The sequence below is a fragment of the Taeniopygia guttata genome, chromosome 2, assembly GCF_048771995.1.
Source record: "Taeniopygia guttata chromosome 2, bTaeGut7.mat, whole genome shotgun sequence".
NCBI classification, from domain to species: Eukaryota; Metazoa; Chordata; class Aves; order Passeriformes; family Estrildidae; genus Taeniopygia; species Taeniopygia guttata.
Window position 1 is genome coordinate 45,732,255 of NC_133026.1, and position 20,233 is coordinate 45,752,487.

At 45.1% G+C, this 20,233-nt stretch overlaps 1 protein-coding gene across 3 annotated transcripts in view; it reads left to right on the top strand.

Annotated features, from left to right (window-relative positions):
- LIMD1 (LIM domain containing 1) overlaps positions 1–20,233 on the top strand; it is a 32,662-nt gene that overhangs the window by 1,789 nt on the left and 10,640 nt on the right. For all 3 annotated transcript variants that reach the window (XR_004366998.3, XR_012054620.1, XM_030265161.4), the window contains exons 2-3: positions 8,938–9,039; positions 19,924–19,991. Coding sequence is in view for 1 of the 3 variants with exons in the window: in XM_030265161.4 (XP_030121021.4) it covers positions 8,938–9,039; positions 19,924–19,991 (170 nt within the window). In the remaining 2 variants the exon portion in view is untranslated. The remainder of the gene's footprint in view (positions 1–8,937; positions 9,040–19,923; positions 19,992–20,233) is intronic.

Consider the following 20,233-nt stretch of genomic DNA (forward strand, 5'->3'; position numbering starts at 1 on the left):
GTGTCTCGGAGATGGGGAGGGCGGTGGTTTACCAAAATTGCCAGGATTTCCCTCTGCCTCCGGGTGCTGGATCCCATCAGCAGTGAAGTGATTGGTGCGTCCTGAAGATAGCAGAACAGGCAGTAGGCACGTTCTTCCCTAAATCTGGGGTCTGTGACGAGTCCAGACCACCACCAGAGGTTATCGCTGGCACTTGGCAGTGGAAAGGAACCACTTATATACGAGGATCTCCCGATAAAGAATATTGAATGTCCTTCTGGATTAAATTGATTTGCTACCCCAGGATGGCAGGAGGTCAGGGTCAAATTGCGTGTTTCCTTTCCCTGCTGTGCCACTGCACAATTCAACAGCAGATAAGATAGCTCAGCTTTTGGGAGAGGGAGGCCCAGAGTTGCTGGGAAGGCTGGAAAATCCACGGTTAATTTAAGAAACTATGGGAGCAGGCCAGGTGTATGGATATTTCTCATGATTTTATACCTGCAGTCGCAGAAGTAGAACAGGGACAGATTAAACTCTTCAGCCTAGTGCTAAGGAAGGGTTTGCATCTCAGCCTGCACAGGTGCTGTTGCACTGGGTCCTGTCTGGTGGGGTCGGTGGGTGGCTCAGTGGTGGTCTGAACCACACAAGAGCTTCACACCGAGATTTGGGGATGTAGCTGGAGGGACCACCGAGCGCTGAGCTGCAGATTGCATAACAAAATGTGTTTCTTGGCAGCAGGCAGGGGGATTTGCCCACAGAGGGCTGTGCCGGGGTTGTTTATCTTGGTATCCGAGACTGGATTAAGCCCTGTGGCAGGGCAGGGGCATTTTTTATTCTGTCGCAGCAAAGTGATGTGTTCAGCTGCTCTACTCACAGTGTTCTGGCCTGGAAACAAGTTTTGGCACTTTCCGTCCTGTGCAGGAAGCGCTCGGTTTGAATGAGATCAGGGAGCCTCGCTGGGGGGGCCTGAATGCCGTGACAAGGAGCTGATAAAGGAGATGGGTTGAGACAGCAGGCTCGTGGGAGGTGGTGCTCGAAAATGGGAATGTTCTTCTGGAGGTGACATTCAATTCCACTGGAGAGGTGTCAGGGGTCTCTCCAACAGACCCTGCTGTGTCTTCTCAGTAAACCAGCTGGATCATACCTCATCTAAAATGTGCCTGGGGATGGGCTCAGGAGGCAGAGGAACCCAGTTAGTGGTTAGATTACTTTTACATTTTGTCACAAAATAAGGATGCAAAGCAGAAGGATGCTTTGTCCTGTGGGAGATTTATAGTGAAGCAGGAGTATTTTTGGCAGAGTGGGGAGCCCAGCTGGTTAGGTGGCACAGTGAGCCCCAGGAGAAAGGAGACACGGAGGCTGCCTGATCCCCAGTGAAGTGTTCTGACATCCTCCTGCCAGGAGATTTTGCACCGGGAGAAATTTGGGAAGGAAAAGAGTGAGAGGAAAGAAAAGAAATCATGCAGTCTTGGCAGAGGGAAAAGTAAGGTTTTGTGGAGCTTCAGTTCAGCAGACAAAGGTTCAGCAGATCCTCTGCTGAGGACCAAGGAACAGGAAGGAGCAAGTATCGAGGTATTTTGATTCTGGGCCTCCTCCTCCCCCTTTCTTTCTCACTTTTGTTTTCATTTTTTGCAGTTACCTTACTTCCTTTGAAGGGACAAAGGGCACAGCTGGCCTTCTAAATTATTTTTTGCTACGCCCTACTCTCAAGCTACCAAACTTTAGGATGTAAAGTAAGCACTTTTATGCAATAGTGATAAAAAGGATCAATAGTTTTTGTTGCAGACTTCTTCCCCAGTGAAGGGAATTCTATTGTAGCAGTTTTTAAGTTCATCAGAAACAGGAAATGAAACCAGAAACTAAAGTATTTTATAAAAGATATTTTCACTTCTCCTAATTTTGTATAACAAGGGGATGTTTTTGAAGATGGGTCTCTCTGTCAGACAGACTGTCCTTCAGTCTGTCTCAGTCAGGACCAGATGTTTATTAAGAACAATTAATTCCGATCACAGTAATGGAGCTTTCTCTTTCACTGTGAAAATGTGTGCTTGTAGGTGAAAGCCTAGGAAAGGATAAGCCAGGGACTAGGCAAAATACAGGTAGGATGCTGTGCTGAGGAGCAGCAGTCTGGTCATCTGTCAGCACCAATTTGCTGTGCAAAATGCTTTTGTCTGCTCAGAATAGGTATAATAAGTGAAAGGAAAGAAATACACAAAGCCAAGAATTTGCTCTGGGTTTTTTACCTTTTGTTTTTTTGTAAGTAGTGACCTATATGTGAGCTGCATGGGCTGCTCATGTCTCTGGAGGAATTTTGGTTCTCCAAGAGGGCTTTTGAAGTGCTGATTTGATCTATATGGGCTATCAAGGAGGCATAGGGAGTCTCAGGTATCACTCAGGTCTTTTGCTTGGGGAAGGAAAAGCTGAAGTTGCTCCCTAGAGACGCTAGTTCCCATGCAGCAGAGAAGGGCCCTCATGTCCCTGGGAGGTGTTGCTGGAAGCCAGCTTAGGATGTATTTAGGTTTTGGTGTATTATTTCCAGAGAACATTCAGGAGTGAAGTGCCCAAATCCTACTCATTTCCCATGGCGTCCCTTTGGGTGCATCAGCCTTCGTCTCCTCTTTGTGGCAGAAGATTAAATAGGAGTGATCAGGGGAGTTGCAAATCCCTTGGTAGCACCACCAAACGTTTAGGGTTAAGTGAAGCAACGCCATCCCAAAGACTGAAGGTGCCTGATGAGTTTTCAGGTGAGACAGATGCACAACCAAACCGAGCATCTGCCTGGGAGTGACTTGATAGAGGAGGGGCCTGGCTGAAGTGTACTGGGGTCTGCAGGGAGGTTTGACTACTTGTTTTAGCATGCAGTGCCTTGATCTGCAGGCACAGATGGGTGCTTCTAAAGGTGTAACATGTAGCATCATGTTTTTAACAGTGCTTTTTTATGCAGCTAGATGGAAATCTCCTCCTCATGAGGATTATCTACACCCTTACCAAGAGCTTTTTATAAAACCATCTTTATGACTGGTCTTTGTGTTATAAATATTTGTTAGCTGTTGTATTTTGGCTTCCTTGTTATTTACAGCAGAGCTGATAAGCTGTGGATGATTTAGGAGGGCCCTGGGCATCTTGTTTTGCAGTGGAAAGCTGGGATGCTTCCCAGCAGTCAGGCAGAGAATATCTCCTAGCACAGTCTGCAGATTTTTTTTTCCCCTTGGCACACACAGAGCAATATCTGAACCCTGTGGAGACCTGGGAGCCCAACACCTTTGAATAGGTGAGCAGCTCAAAGGCCAGCAGTGCTCTTTGGAAGCGTAGTGCACAGTGAGGTTAGTGTTTCACCGCTGCTGGAACCACAATTCATTTAACTTTGAGGCTGTACACACCCGGGAACTTCACTGAATCCTGCTGATGGTGGGGCACCAGCACACTGTGTGTGCAGCAGAGGTAATCTCAGGGCTGACAAGCAGAGAATTTCTGATTAAAATGAAAGTTCCTCTGAGTCTGTTTAGTCTGTGGGTGATGATGGAAATGCCATTTCCACTGGGAATGAGCAGAGGCATCCTTTACTACCTTCTCCTGGGAGAGTATCAAAGCTGAAAGGAGACACCTACCTGTAGCAGTGAGGAAGGTGAGGCAGGGCGAGACAGGTCCTGGTGGAAGAAGGAAAGCTAGAAGGATCATGGCACTTGGAGTAGTGGGTGTGTACAGATTGCAAAGCTTATCTCACTGCAAGAAACCAAGCAAATAAGTATTGGCTTGGAATATGGCTCTTCAAGATTACAGGAGTATGTGCTTCTCCTCCCTTCCTCTTGGGAGCTCAGCTGTGTTTGCAAGCTAAGGAAAAATCTACTGAAAGGAAATAAAAAGCAAAGAGTTGAGGCAGAGGAGTAATCAGTCTTTCAGCCAGGATACAGTAGATGTGGGATTGAAAGAAATAAGGAGCCTCATTCATGTGGCACGGGAATTATCATAATCTCTGACGCCACTATAAGGTACTTAAAATGTCACTGACGTGAGTTTGATGGCATTTTCGTCCTTCACTAGCAGTGTGTACATGAAGGTCTACAACAAGGTCGGGGGTCAAGAAAGTGGCATGAAAAAGGGAACAGAAAACTTGTGTTTACCAACTTTGTGGTTCTCTGGTCTGGGGGTACCTGTCCATCTTTGTACAGAAAACCCAGTCACTCTGTGATGAATAGAACCAATCTGCCGGGTTTTCCAGGCACTCAGTCTCACCCAGGCCTCCAGATCTCCTTGAAATCACCTCTCCATCAAGAGTTACTTGCTCAGCTACTACAGCTCAGTAGTAGATAAGCAGCATAGCAATGCATGCAATATGTGTAGTTTAGAGTTTGATGTAGGAATTACTCAGTTAAGGTGAGCCATGGGAAGGTGGGTGGGTTCAAGTTCCAGAGAAATTCTAAAGTAAAACCAAGACAACTGAGCATCACACCGTGTATGGCAGGATGAAAGCTTTTCTCAGCAGACAGTCTTTGAAACACGTGTGTGCAAGTGGAGGGCTTGGTTCTCCTGGGTGGGTTGGAGACAACAGCAGCTGTACCTGCACAGGGTCCTCCCTGTCAGGGTGAGTGTCAAGCAGAATTCTGATGGGGAGGACCCTTGTGAAGGTACAACTTCTGCCAAGAGGCATAAGGATTTATTGTGTGTATATGTGGACAGATGGGAATGATGTTACTAGAAGCGCAAAGTCTCTGGGGGAGTGGTTCTTCTACATTCAGGTGGGGATTCTTCAGCATAAATCCTGCCTTCTGTAAAGAGGGGGCAAAAACAAGTTATGTCTGATGGAGAAGAGTCAGTCTGACCGTGGAAATGTGGCTTGCACAGAGTATGTGCAAGGAGTAGGACAGACTTGCTGTTTCTGGATTAGGCAGATAAGCAGACCCACACCACAGGAATCACCCTGCCCCTGCATTCCTCTGACCTGGGACTGAATTGGCATGGCAAAGAAATCTCACCACTGAAACATTGTCACATTTGGTCATTCAAAATGAGGTGACGATGTTAGTAAGCCCAACCAGGAGCACGTGTAGGAAAGCTTGGCTGTGCTGTGTGTTGCTGAGAAGGGAGGTGCTCCTGAAAAGAGGGATGCTGTTGGAATAACTTTGGTCTTGGTCTGTCTGAAATGTGGAAATAAATCTTAGTCCCAGAAAATGCTGCTCTTCAGCATGGTTTGTGTTGAATTTTTAGTGAGTGGGATACAGTAACTAAACTCCTTCTGGTGAGTGTGAATTAGCAACACTTGGAGGAAAAAATGTCTTCAGGGGCTTCGAGTCTGGTGGTAAATGGAAATGCACTTGTTGAATTTTGAGGGTGGAACTGACATTTGAGCAACAGGTTTGCTTTCATTTCTCACAGCCCTTGAGGTTTGTGTCCAACCTGTTGGATCATGTGAGCCGAGGCTGTTCCTGGTGACAGCCGTCCTGGTCTGCAGTGCTGAGATGGAGTGTGGCAAGTGCCGGGAAGTGGCTTACAGGGCATGTTTTTGGTCCCAGCTCTGTTCCAAAGGTCCCTTTGTTCAGACTCTCAGCTGCAGCGCGGGCGGTTGCTTGCTGCGTGATGCGAAAGGGAACAGAGATGTCTTTGTTGTCCAGGGACGGCTGCCCTGCCGACAGAAATTGAACCGAAATCAGCAATTTCCACCCCTTTCCCTTCTCAAATCTGGCTGCCATTCTGCCTGTGCGCTCAGGCATGGATTTAGTGGTGCTCTGCGTGTGTAGTGGTTTGGGTTTGTTATCTTGGTGGTAAAACAGAAACCTGTCTTTTCTTCTGAATAATGTTGTCTAAGGTTAAAAACCGTAATTTCAGAGGGGATGTCTTCTGGGATTGGTGCCTGCATAAACACTTGTTACAAGCTGCAAAGTTACCAAGTGCAGGAATCAGGGATCTTGCTGAACTGTGGCTACTCAGGATCCCTCTGCTTCATACTGAGGACAGAAGCTTTTACTAAAAGCCACTCAATGCCAAGAAAATAACCCAGAACTGCTGACTAGTGTCAGTGGCATGTGGGGATGGAGTGATGCTGCTGACATTTTAACACCAGCAGCAAGCACAGTCAGCACTGTTTCGGGAAATAGCCGTCGGAGCTGGTGTGGAGCAGGGCGCAGAGCCCGTTTTGTAGCAGGATGGGGTTGGAGGTGGCCCCAGTTGCGCTGGCTTCCGTCAGCTGGCTTTGCACGCGTGCTGCCGAGCTCAGCGACTGGCTGCCATCGGCAGCAGGTTTTCCCTTGCTTTTTCCCTGCTTAGCCTCAGCCAGAAGATCAGGATCACTGTGACAGCAGGGAGTGAATGGGGACAGAAGAAGTGGAAAGGAAAAATCAATAAAAATCACTTTTTTTTTTCCCTCCCCTTTTTTTCAGGCCAGGTGTGCTGAGTGTTAGAGAGGAAAACTCAAGTATGTTGGTTTAAATACTTCAGAATATTGTATCTGGAAAGAGCAAAGACTTACGTAGAGAGTAATTTCACTTGCTACCGAGGTTTAATAGGCTTTCAAGTAAGATTTAGCAGATACATATAAGAACATAAACTAGATTCAGATGTGCCATAATGCCATTTTTCAGTTGTCAACCTTGGCACAGGATATGTATGAGTATTTATAGCATGTCTGGCTATTACATAGTTGAGTACATTACAGTTTTTACGGAAAACATTGTCAATTTATTTTAAAATCCCTTTCATTCCATGACTGTATTTTCCATTTTTTAGGGGCCTAAATATTGAAAGACGTGGGTGAAAGGGTTAATCAGAGGTGAAATGGAGGAAGAACTGAAAGGAATGTGGAAGGGTGGTTGGGAAGATTGAGGGGCAGGTGGTGGAGGAAGGTTTTGTTACAGATGTGAAAACCTTGCAATTCCTGCAGGATCTGTCCTTTTGGGAAGCCAGAGGGGCAATGCCTGTGCTCTGGAGCGTAATGGGATAGACAGGAGATGGCAGAGGCAATTTCTGCCCTCCACGGGGTTTGCCTTAGCCAACTTAATAGTGGCTTTTGCCTGCCAGCGTCTTTATCTGGCGCTGTGCCCGCATTCAGCTGCTGTGCCTTCTGCCTCCTGCTTCTTCTTGCTGCTCATCCGCAGTCAGTGTCACCCGGCTGCTTTATGGAAAGCAGGAAACTGGAGCATGCTGGTGAGATTTTCTGGAGCAGCCACTCATTGGCACAGAGAAGGGGAAAATGCAGCACTTGCAGTGCAATAAATACGTTGGCTCTGTGGAAAGCCTGGTGGGTGTCATGGAAAATTGGCAGGTTTTCTGCTCCTGAAACTTTCTGCTCCGCATTGCTGTACTCAAGAGGGAGTTCTGAGTTGTTAGCTCTTGTGTCAGATCATTGCACAGAAATTCAGGCTGCCGCTGAATTTGCGCATTCCTGGGAGAGCGCATCCATTTGAAAAGCCAATTTTTTCTTATCTTTGCCTTGACCTTTTCTTTTTTAATCCTTTTTCTAATGCCTGTACAGTTTATCTTTCTTAAAATGTTTCTTTCAATAAATGAGATAAACCTGCTCAGTTCAAAAAGAACCAGAAAGTTTTGCTCACTTGGTGCCAGTCTGAGTGCTGGGGTGGGCCCACAGCCAAGTGAGCATTTCAGTTGGTGTAGGATTTGGACAAAACAAAGTAACTAATTATTCTTTGCAGCCTTCTCTCCAGGTTTGTGTCAGTGTGGACTCTGGCTCTGAGTGCAGTGGGGCTTGGCACAGCACTAGGACAGCATTCAACATGCTGGTTGAATGTGCGCATGCACCTGTAGCAGAGAGCACCAGATCTGCTCTGCAAAAACCTGGGAAAATCAACTGTCTGCTTTTTAGCAGCCATGTGTGTGCTACTGCAAAGGACTCCTGAGTGGTTTTAGCCCAGTAGTGTGAAAACTGACCACCATGGCTAATGGCTGCAGGGAGGAATTGTTACTCATCCTGGCAGTGCAAGCCTGTTGCTGCCAGCACTGAGTTACTTTTCAGCGCTGTTGTAAGCACAGTGAACTTCTTCCTAACTTTCTCCAGACTTTTTAAATTACTTTGGAGCTTGCAGTGCTCCAAAAGAAGTGAAATTTTGTTTACCATCCTTAGCATAACTAAGGATCTCCAGCAAGATAATGCTGTTCCTCCTCCTGGGCCATTAGGAGTGAGGTGTGACTCACAGTCCCTTGACCAGGGATTTTAAGAGCCAAGATTAATAGGTCTGGATAGTGGTGAAAGGTGAAGTCACATCAGAGTCACTACAGACCAGAGACAGAAACACATAATCAGTTTTTCCTTCACACTGCCCCTTATTAATCTATTTGCTTAAACAGAGATTCAGATTTCTCAGAGGTAGATAAAGGGTGGTTCTGCTTTAAAAACAACCTGTCACAATCACAGGGTAATGCCTGAAGTAAGTAAAACTGGCTTGATGTCCCATTTCCTTCTTAAGAGAGGTAGGTGTCAGATAGTCTAGTTCTGTTTTGTTCGGGAATCATTAGGGCCTTCAGCAGGCACAGCTAGGGTCTGAAATGGATGATTTAATGGAGGTAAGTGAAGAGCTGTGTTTTCCTCATGTAGTTGTGACCAACAAGCTTATCTTATACAATAAGTACCAGAAACTATTGTCTGTGAAGAGCTCTGAGCACCACTTACTGATACTCACTGCTTTTGTGAGGGTCCTTAAGCAGGTTTAGATGTATATAAAGGTTGTCAGGAAGGATGGGAGAAGGAAGGAGATGTCCCTGTACCTGGACAGTTCTTGTGCAGTTTATTTTTTTGCAAAAGTCTTTCACTGTGGAGGTTTGATGACTGTCATGGCCACTGTTAACAGCATCTCTCAGAGCAGATGACAGTGATGTCACATCTTGTGGCTTCATTGAGCCACATTGTGCTAAGCTGTTCAGCCACCGTGATGAGCTACATGTGTTGTCACCCAGCCAGTGTCTGCAGCCACTCCATCGGGTCCCACTTGTGACCTCTCTCCTCTCTCCCAGGTACCTGCGTGAAGTGCAGCAAGGGCGTGTATGGAGCAAACCAAGCTTGCCAAGCCATGGGCAACCTCTACCATGACAGCTGCTTCACCTGTGGAGCCTGCAGTAAGTATCCCTAGCCTGGCCTGATGCTGGTGCCAGCATACTCTTCAGGCTTGACATTTTTATGGTGTAAAGGGGGAAGAAAAGAAAGCAGTTATTAAACTATCTCCCAGCCGGAGTCCGCTGCAGCTGTATGACTTGGTGGTGGTGCTTGCTGTTTGTTTTTGAATGGATTGTTGCAAGGCATGTAGAAATGATATTTTGGATTGTGCCAAGCTCCTGCCTTCTGGTATGGGGGATGGTTGTTTTCATTCCTCTGCCTCTCAGTTATAACCACATTTTCTTACAAGAGTATTTTTTCAAAGTGGCAGTGAATATGCCTTAGCTGGCATGTTTTTTGTCTCTGCAGACTTTACTTTTCAGATGGAGCTGCTGCAGGGTAATCTCAGTGGCAGTGTTTTCGCTGCGTGCATTATCTTTTATTTGCTAAAATCATTTTGTACCTCTGAAATACCTCCAGTTAAAGCATGTAAGTGCATGAATGTCCCAGGTTACACATCTTGCTTGTCCTTTCTCCAGAGAAATGCAACCATGCCCTGACTTAAGGGGCATGTCTCTGCCAGCTTGGTTTCTGTCTTTTGCAGGGAGAGAACAGGTTACTGTGCAAAGGTATCAGGCTGGGCACAGTGATGATGTGCCCTCTGAAATCTACCCAAGGAGCAGAGTTAAGAGTTCAGCTGGCCCTGCTAAGCACCCTGTGGGTCACTTTCTCAGACCCACATCTGGAGTTTGCTGGAGTGTACAGCAATGTATGGATCCTCCTAAGCAGCTTTTCAAGGAGCTCTGTGACGGAGCTGGAATGAAGAACTGGCCACTTGATTTTAAGCCATGGCTGTGTTTTTAAGACAGTGGTTTTTCTGTTTTGTTGTGTTTAACTCCAGCAGTAGTAGTGTATTTTTAGAAGTGTAGCTGTATGTGTGGTGGCAGAAAAAATAATAATCTTCTGCTGCTTTTGTATATATGAGTTCGGTTTTCCCAGATAAGACTGAGGGTTTTTCCTCCTGAGATGTATTTAGAGTTATAAACTCATCAGGACTGCATGTGTTTTATTTGGAGCTGTAAAGTTGGAGTAAATATAGAAAGATGTGTATGCTTTTTAATAATAGCTGAGCCTTGAACTATGCCCATTTCCCATCTGTCCTACACCAGCTGCCCTGCCTCACCTATGTTTTTAGTAGAGCGTTTCACCATCATCTGACTGAAAACAGGAAAACTGAAAAGAGAGTGTTTTTTTTCATGTAGTGGCAGTTTCCTAGAGGCTCAGAAGTCAGCTGCTCACTCTTCTGCCCTTTCTTATAAATTAATTTGAAATTAATTAATATCCTCCCATGGAGAGGATTCCTGGCTGCAGCCAAGGCTTTGCTTCAGTTACCTCTTGCCCTCTAGAGCCAGGCAGTCTCTGAACTGCCCTTGCACCCAAAGCTCCTGTTAAAAATAACCCAGCAGCAGGTTTGAGCTGTCTTAAATTTTTAAAATTACTACCATGCAACTGGTGCTTTAGAAAGAAACACTTTTGGTCCTCCTTTTAAAATGAATTTTACAATCTTTATTTGGAGACCAGCACTAGAAAAGTAGTTGTGGTTGCAGAGGTATCCATGGTTACACCTGTTTGTTTGTCTATGTTTGGTTAAAAATTAACTTAATCCCATTTCTAATGAGGTGGTTTGTTGAGGGTTGAAATTACAGCTATTTGCTCCTTATTCTAAAAGTCAACCCTTTCCAAACATTTCCAGTGCAAGATGAAAAGGCGTGGATGTCAGATGAGACTTAGAAAGATGGAAAGAAGCAAAGTGAAGCCCATTTTCACTCTTACCCAGGCTGTAACTGAGGAATGTGCTGAGTAGATATGCTGGGGCAAAGGGTTTCAAACTGAAAGTAAAATTGAAAACCAAGGCTGATGAAAATGATGGGAAGAGGGTAAAAAGAAAGGGGTGCGGGAGCAATAATGATATTTCCCTCAGAAAAGACTGTATTTCAAAACAAAATAAAAAAGGGGAATGTAAGTCACAAGCAAATACCTAATTCAGCTTGTTATATTTAGGAGAGTAGTCATGAAAGATAAAGTCCTTCCCATTGTGGCAGTGGCCATACTGAAATGGAAACTGGAAGCAGTGGCAGCTGACAGCATGGCATGGATGGATGGAGGGGAAGGTGTGTGGTGGCATGGGATTCCCAGCATTCCAAAAAGAGTGGTGCCAGAGGGAGGCCTCACAGTAGTGGATGTTTTCCCTCATGTGCACAGACCTCTACAAACAGCAAGGTTTGCAAGAAACCCTTCAGTGCAGCGGGTGGTTTCCTGTGCTGCCCCTGTGGTCTGTGGGGCCTTGGTGCACCAGACCCTTGCTCCGGGGCTTTGTGGCCTGACCTGTGCTGGGCTGACTTTCTGCTTCATCAAACCTCTGCACTGCGGCTGCCTGGGGAGGTACAGGACGTCCTGCCCTGCACTCGGGGAGGAAACCTACTCAGGGAGGAGAATCCTGCCTTTCGAAGCCCAAAGTAATCTCCCAGCCCCACAGACCATCAGTTGCTGGGGGGATAAAGGACACACACTCTATTGTGTCACAACATGACACATGCCCCTCTGCAGGCTTTCTGTCACCTGTGTCACTGCAGTAAATGCGATGAGGCCATTTTTGTCTGCAAGAAAAATAAATACTTATTTGGTGTTGTTTTTCTAGCTGCAAAGCACGTCTTGAGCAGCCTATGTGGAAACTCTGGTTTCTAGTTGAAAAGTAAGTTGTGCTTTTAAGGTCAAGTGGAGTTCATCTTGGACACCATCCAGTACAAACTTGACTTTGAGAAGTCAAGGTTGTTCCTAATTTCAATCCTAAAATTTCTTCTTTGGTGGAACACTAAATATCCCCAACTCCAATAAATAAAATACAAAATTACCTATTAAGGTAAAGCATATTGTCCTCTAGATATTTATAATCACTGTCCTGCTGTTTTCATTTGAGCAAGGATTTCTAATTTTGCTTCTAGCTGGATTTGTTTCCAAATGCGCATTGGTTTCCCTGACACAGAAAATCAAGAGAGTCTAAGAAGTAAGGGGTTATGTGGGGGGGTGATACCCCCCGTATAGTGCCAAATTTCCTTCATCCTCTGCTTCCCAATACACATACATTCAGAGATAAATGTAGAGCAGTCTGTTGCACAGGGCTATGCATACGCTACAGGGTTCAGTTGGCAGGAAAAAAATGTACTGTCTTATCTGAGCTAATGGCATGTAATGCAGAATTTGGCTTAGAGGTCAAAACAACAGATTTAGAATTATTACTTTGGCATAAATGTCTAGTTTATCTTCTTGTTTGTTACAGGGCAGAGTCACAAACAAGGCAGTCTTTTGCAGAGAGAGAGGAAAAAAACTTCAGGCTCTTTCTGCAGGATTAGTAATAAATGATATTTGTTTTACAGGAGGGCCACTAAAGTAGGTTAAAAAAAAAAAAAAAAAGCCTCCAAAGGCCTTGAGCTGTTTCCTGCAATCTCAAGGTGTCTGTTTCCGCCTTGGGGTTTGGGGATTTTTTTGCAGCTTGTTGGACAAAAAGTTGTAGCTATCAAATGGTTTGTTGCACATTAACCATTTAAATTAAATCACTAATTTATAGTTCTAAGGTATAAAATGATATGTGTGTCTCCAGATGTTTGTAGTTTTAGCTAGTAAAGAGGCCTTAAAAATGATATACTTTTAGCTGGACTGTATCACTCTAACCTTCTATGTTAAGTTTCTGTGTTTTCTCTTGGATTCAGCCAGGCTTATCTCTAAATGCCACAGGTTGCCTGGAAAACAGACCTTTTTGTCCTGCTAGAAGTGTAGTTTAGAGCATAAGAGTCTTGCACTTGAGCCACTTGGTCCCCAAGAGGAAATCTGAAAGCTAAAAAAGTGCAAGGGAAATGTAGGAGATGGCTGGGAAAGAAATCAGTAGGCAAGGAAGGAAGTCAGAAAGAAAGAACTGATTGCAAGGTGATTTGAAGGAGTGTTTGATGTTGAACTACAACACGAGGGCCAAAGTGAGGACCAGATTTTGACTTGTTACTGCAAAGAGTTGGAAACCTTGCGTGTTTGCTATATTACAGAATTCAGTCTTTGTCATGTCAACATCACTGCATTACTTTATTATTTTCTGTTTCTGCAAGCTCAGATTAATGCTGATGTCAGTGTAGGGGTTAACGGGCTGCTGTTCCAGTGACAGACTTTGAAATCACACAAGCTGGCTGCCTCTTGCCTCCCTCTGGGCATATATATATTATATTTAATATTTCACAACATAGTTTTGTTTAAAGGTATCAAGAGTCATTTACTGAACTAGGTAGCTAAGCTATCAAAGCAGTGTTTTCTGCAAGCATAGCCCTCAGTTTGGGCTAATTAGTCTTGCTGCAGTGCATTGCTACTTAGAGCAATGCAGCTCTTGGTATCTTTGGGCTAATTATGTTGAATAAACATGTTCTGTGTTGGTATGTAACTCCTAGAAAAATTAGACCATGATTTTTATTGGCACTGTTAAATTACTTTACAAGCAGAAAGTAATCTTTTTCTGACCATGTGACTTAATCCCAGACAGCAGGATAGTCAGCCTTGCTAAGTGTATTTCTCCACAGCCACATTTATGTGTATGGTTATCTTCAGATGCAGAAACTGCCATCTCTTCTAGTGAAGGCAGAACTTAGTGCCTATAATTGGATAAAAACCCACCACACCAATCAACTCACTAGCAAAATGTGCAAATCTTCAGAGTGAAGAGTGCAAAGCATTGCCAGTAATCCATCCTCAGCATCCCTTGAGTAAAATGATCATGCCAGAGTCTGCATAGTAAACAATATAATTTTTTAGCAAAAATCATGTCAGAAAATATTCAGGTATGCTTGGGATTTACAGTTTAGGGCACAGGCAATTCATCAGTACATTTTTCTGCTTCAGTCTAAATGGCTGTTATGTTCTTACTGACTCTTTGTCTTCAGTCTCAGCTCACTGGTGAAAAATCCTGTTGTTTGTCACAAGAAGTGCTTGCTATAGATGAGAAAAGCCAGGACAGCTTTTACTATAAGGTGACAGTACTTGTTCCTCTCCTGGCCAGATTTCAGGGCAGTAGTGATACGAGGCCTGAGCTGAAGGGGCTTTGGCATGGATCAGGTGTCCTCAGTAGGTATCCTTGATGGAAAGGTGCAGATGTTCAGCTCCATGAGGGGATGGAGGCAGTCAGCAATTTATCAGTGTAATAGTGGTTTCAGGCAATTGCATGTGTTTTAGTGCTGGCTGAAAGTCTGAAATCATTAGGACAATGTGAGGAGAAAAAAAAAGGTTGAAATCTCTAATGGAATAAATTTGCAGTCCTTCTAGTCTTTCTGTTTTGTAATATCATCTTCAAAGTACTGTTTTCTGTAAAGAACAGGAATAGGATTAATTTATGCTGTAAAGATTTTAGTGGATTTCTTGCAACGTTTTAATGATACTGTGACTGATTTTCTGCGTAGTATCTCAGTAAGCAATGAGGCCCTTTCCACAACCAGAGAAACTTAAAAATTACTCTCTCATATCATTTCAACATACAGTTAATTCATCGAGGTCACAGAGATTGCCTCCCCCTCCTTCCTCCTTTGAGGCTCTGTGTGTTTCGATGAGTCAGTGGGTGACAAGGTGGGAGGCCAGCTCTTGACAGCCACCTGGTTTTGGCACATTTTGGGGAGCAGCGCAGCTGTCTCCAGAGTGATGCAGGGTGGCTGAGCACTGGGATGAAAACAAGTTACTGAGCAGGGTCTATCTGGATCAAAAACACTGCTTTGTCCCAGGATGACTGTATTTTACCTCTGAATTTTGACGCTTCTAGGGGTTTTCCCTAAAATGAAGAACTCAATATCTTCTTGCAGTGGTTTGTCTGATGGCGGAGGAGAGGTGTTGCTCAGTTGTGTGGTGTGCTGTGACTTTGCAGTGTTTCTGTCTGGGGATCCGTTTCTGCCCTCACCTGTGGTTGTGTTGCCATTAGAGGCAGCTGACCTTTCTTACGTGTGCATGTTTTTGGCTTTCAGTCATCAGATCATTTCCTGAGAGTTTTGAGGGTTTTTTGCTTGGGTGGTTTGGTTGTTTTCCTACTGCCTCAAATGTATGGTGAGAGCACAGAGGGTATGTTTTACCATACAGCTGGTGTAGTTGAGAGAGACTGAACATCTTACATGGTAATGGAGTTCCTGTGTCGTAGCACAGTTTCTTCTCAGAGATATCCTATCCTCCTGCCCATGCTTTCAGTAAGACTTTGGTGTGTCCTGGGATATCTGCCATTTGTCTGATTTGGAGGATGTACAGGCATTGAAGTGTTACCCTTTCATGCAGGCTCAGTTCTAGAGCAGATTGGAAATATTGACACTTCTGTGTCAGCCTCAGTGCTGCATCCAGCTTTAAGAATGCCCAAAAGAAATGGGACAGATGTCAGAAACTAAGCAGAGCTTAGTCAGGTCTGATGCCTGACCTTGTCTGCTGCACATGGTAGGACACCCTACTGCCTGTGAGCAGGGTATCCACGGAGGGCTCCCAAAACACACATGCTGGCTGAATTTAACGTGCCATCAGTAATCACGTATCCAAATTTATTTTACAGTTGTGGTACTTGAAAAAGCACTGGTTTTTGTAATAGCAGAGGCTGTCGTTGTGGAAGGGACCCAGGAGAAGCTGCCAGTCAGCAGTGATTGCCCATCTGCTGTGCAGATACCACAGGGAGTTCCATGGTGCTTAGATATGGGATAAGTGAAGCCCGCACACTGCCTCTCCATCAATGCAGCAATCCTGGTTGTGTATCTCCATAGAGCCCTGGGATCCAGACAGGACCCTGTTCCATTGTATGCATTGATGAGCTACCTCTTGTCTTTGAACATGGGTTTGTGACCCCATTGTTTTTAGAAATAATGGAAAAGCAACATCAGAAGAGAAAGTCCAAATCCCCAGCAAGGAAATTATGCTTCTCTCAGAATCCTCCTTACCAGGGACATTTCAAGTCCCTGGTTAAACTCTCTCTGCGTGGTCTTCAAAAGGAGAGAGCCATCATTTGAGAAAACAGTGGACAAAAGCACTGGCATCCTGGGAGTCCAGCCTGATGGTATGCCTATTATCAGCTGCTAAGCAAAGTGTGTTTATTTTAGCACAAAGGCACTAGTGACTAAGCTTGAAATATTTTGAAATTGGTGCCGAAATGACCTCGAGGTCATCCTGAAGGTCCCACAGCTAAACAGACTAGACAGACATGTGAAGGATGAGCAGTACGTAAAAGCTCAGGGCTCAAACTTCCTGTCAAAGAGATGAACAAGATATCTTGTAAAAACAAGTGAAGAAAGTAAGGTTGAAATACCAAAGAATTTTAATTGTCTGAATCTTTTCAGGTGTGAGATAAGCTAAATTTAGGGTGAAGTGAAAGTGAAATACAGTCAGGAACCAGCAGCATAAGACATGTAGTAGAACAATTGATCCTGAAAGCAGCAAACCATGCATTAAATATTCCTGGGTTTGTCAAAGGATATTTCATCATGATACGAGTTGAAAGTAGTTATTAATATGTGATTCCTTATATGCTATTTAACATCTCAATCCTTCCTTTTGGTGAAAATAAAACATCATCTCCGTGCTCAAGTGAAACCTGTGCCAGCCTCTGCAGGCACGGTCAGAAGCATTGCTTTTGAGAGGGGCTGCTTTAGTTTAAGGCACTGTCCCATAGCAGGGAGCTCAGTGCAGGGACAGAAGTCACTCCCACGCTGCTCTGCCCTGTGGGGCAGTCCTAGTGCCGTTTCTTTTACTGGTGTGGCTGCAGCAAGAACATACGTTTCCCAGCTCCACTGGGACAGACCCCAGCGCCGCCTGGGAAGGTAGCTTGTCCTGCATCTTACCTTCCCAATTGTATGATGAGAAAGTGCTTCCTCCTCTCAAAGAGCCACTGGGAGAATCCATCCTAGAAGTGCACAGGGAGAAGTTGAGAGCAGCTGGGAAGACATGGGCTGTGTTTGTATGAACCACTCCCACAGTTGCTGCAGGAGCACCTGATTACTCATGGGTTTTGCTAATTTCCTTTAACATTTTTGCCAGGAGCTTAAAGAGAGTCATAGAGAACTAGTTAAAATAGTTAAAATGCTTACCTCTTCCCTAATAAAAGTAATTAAATCATCCCTGTCCTGCCTCAAAGTGCTCTTGGTTTCAACAACTCTTCAGGGACTCACGTGATGCCAGTGGCCAAATTATAAATCCTTTATAAAGGGTTTATTCCTCTGCTGAACAAGCTTACAGCAGAAGCATACTGGCTGTGGCACCTTCACTGAAGGTCTGTTGCCATCAATCTTAACCTGCTAATGTCACCATGTTAAAAATACACTGGGTGCAGAATGGCTGGTAAACGCTTTTTTTGTCACCATGGAAGAATGGCATTGTGGCAGTGATCCAAACCTCATCTCTTCTGTTGGAATGTCTGCTGCTCACACACCAGGCCTTCATCCAAAGAAGTGTTTCTCGTTGCATGGCCCCATGTTTGTTTTTCCTCACCACTGTCACCTTGTCTTTAAGGAGATACATTATATGCAGGTGGAAAGTCACTTGGGCACCTGCCCGTTGCACTGAACTGGAGCCCTTGCTACCATGTAATTCAAAACCAGAGTTAAATGGTTTTGTTTGTTTTTCATTTTTGGGAGTGCCAAATCCCAATATTGCATTTCAATCAGTGGGAGGTTTTCAAGAGTACTTCTTGCTGCATTAGGCTTGTTGTTAACTTGCTTAGGACCACCCTTGACAAAGGTGATGCAAATCTCAGGTATTCCCATGCCTCTCCTGTCCCTCCTCAGAAAATGTGACTCTAGAGCTGCTGGTGAGCATGCCACGATTACCTGTGGACAGGCAGACGTACAGGTGGGGTTATCATTCAAATACACACCCTTGGTTATAAACCACAAAGATTACATGTCCCAGATTAGATACTTCCTATTTTGAACTCCGGGTCCTATTTTAGTTTCAGCAACCTTGGCAACATAGGGCAGATGAGAAAAATCAAAGTGGGATGCTTTCAGGATTATTAGGTTTTCTTCCATGCCCTTCTTCAATCCATTGTCTGCATTGATGCAAGGGTGGGCTGGTGCCCTGGGTTATCTCTGACCTTCAGGTTACATGGTTTTCCCTGACAGGGATTAGAAGAGAATGGGGAACAGTGACTGTGATGGGCCATGTGCTTTAGGCCCCTACACTGGTCCAGTAAACACAGAGCTGAGCAATGCCCACAGTTTAATTCCTGTACATGCAAACCAGAGCTTGTTCCATGAGAAAACACACTGCCCTGTCCTCCACCTGCCCCACCACCTGGGACATGGACGGGGCACTAAGGGCTTCCAATGAAATGCTGGGCTGGCTCAATTCACTGGCAAAACTTTGGAGCTTCCCTGGAGATGCTCCACTGGGACAGTTCCCAGTGCAGCATGAGGAAATGAGCTTTTCCTGCATCTTGCCTTCCCAATTGTATGATGAGAAAGTGCTTCCCTCACCTCGAAGGGACACTGTGAGCAAGCCATGCCAAAAGTGGGCAGGGAGAAGCTGAGAGCCGCAGAGGAAGAAATCAGAATTGTTTCCCAGCCTGAGGGTGCCCTCTGGCGTATGCAGAAGACTGTAACACTTGTTTCTTGAAAACCCGCTTGTTTCTTGGGTTTACTTGGCTTCCTCCTTTCCCTAAAGCCTTGCAGCCAGTGTGGTTCTTCGCTGAAGGCTTGCCAGGTAAGTGTATACCATAAAGTAACCCCCAGTCCAGTCCATGTGATGTTCACATTTATACACTCCACAGCTGACAATCACTTTTTTTAGTGATACTGGGCACATTCAGCATGTCAAGCAGGAGGCTTCTGAGCCTCAGTGTCTCAGAACCAATTTCCTTCCAGCAGTGCCTGGTAGGTGTCCAAAACCAGCCTGCAGCAGGTCCTGCTCCAGCTGTGCCCGGGCAGTGCCCTGAGCACTGTCTCCTGGCCCATGCTTGGGGCTCCAGTGCAGAACCATTCCAATGCCAGGCTTCCATTTCAAACCCTGGACTCAATAAGGAAACCAGTCTGCAAAGAGCAGCTTTTTATAAACAAACAAAACCTAGCCCTTCTTCCTTGGGGGAAGTTTAGGAGTGGTAGCAGTGTGAGCAAACATTGCTGTGATTACATGGAACTGAAAACAGACGGTGAATGGGAGACATAAACACAAAAGCTGAAGTAAATACAAATCTTCTCCATATGTAGAGTCCTTTCTTGGAAAAATTTCATCATCTTGTGTTAATTATGACATTTGGATTTTACAATTTTTTAAAAATAGTTTCAAAGCTTTTTGTTGGCAGCTGCAGTAACAAATGTGCTGATAGGTAGCAGAGAAGCTTGTTGAGTGCTCTAGTGTTGCACTCTGCTGGGGCAGAGCAAGTGCTCAGGTATTGCAGTGCATTGTCTGGCAGCTGCTGCTCATAGCAAAACAGTAAGGTCGTGACATCTTGAGGAATTAAGTCAAATGTGGGTCACTCTCTCTCTGCCCTTTCTTCTTTCCTCCTTGCTCCTTTCCTTGGGTGTTTTCCAGCATGAGTCAGTGCATCCTGCCTCGCTCTTCCCAGAGTTACAACACGTGGTCATCTGCCAGGAGGTGGTCCAAGCTTGCAAAGCTTCTACCTCCTACCCAAAGGTGGGACTTTTGTCCATATTCACCATCTGGTATTCATCAGCAACCACCAGTGGAAGAGAGTTTGGCAGGCTGAAGTCTGGGAAGACTGATGCTGGGGTTAGGTGCTCTTTTCCAGCTGTGTGACATCTGTCCTTGGATGTCTTCATTGTTGTTTGCTTCTCAGTAGCCAGGTTTTGATCCCATTTTCTTCTTGCTCTCTGCCGATCTTTCTCTTATCTCTGTGGTTTTTTCCTTAGGTCGAAAGCTGAGAGGAAAAGCCTTTTATTTTGTCAATGGAAAGGTGTTCTGTGAAGAAGACTTCCTGGTAAGCACCCAGTTGACTCTTTTGATGAGACATCTCAGTGTCACCAGCAGACTCACAGCCTTTCTGCCTGTCAGCTTTGCCTATGTTTCACACACTCCTGGTCCAGCATCCTGCCTGGTCCTTCTGCTCCAACATTTTCCCAGGGCCAGCCCCAGCCATGGCAGCTGCCCACATGTGGTGCTGGAGGTAGTTGAATGACAGCCCCTGGTTTTGTGGCAAACACCCCTAGCTGAAGCCATAAC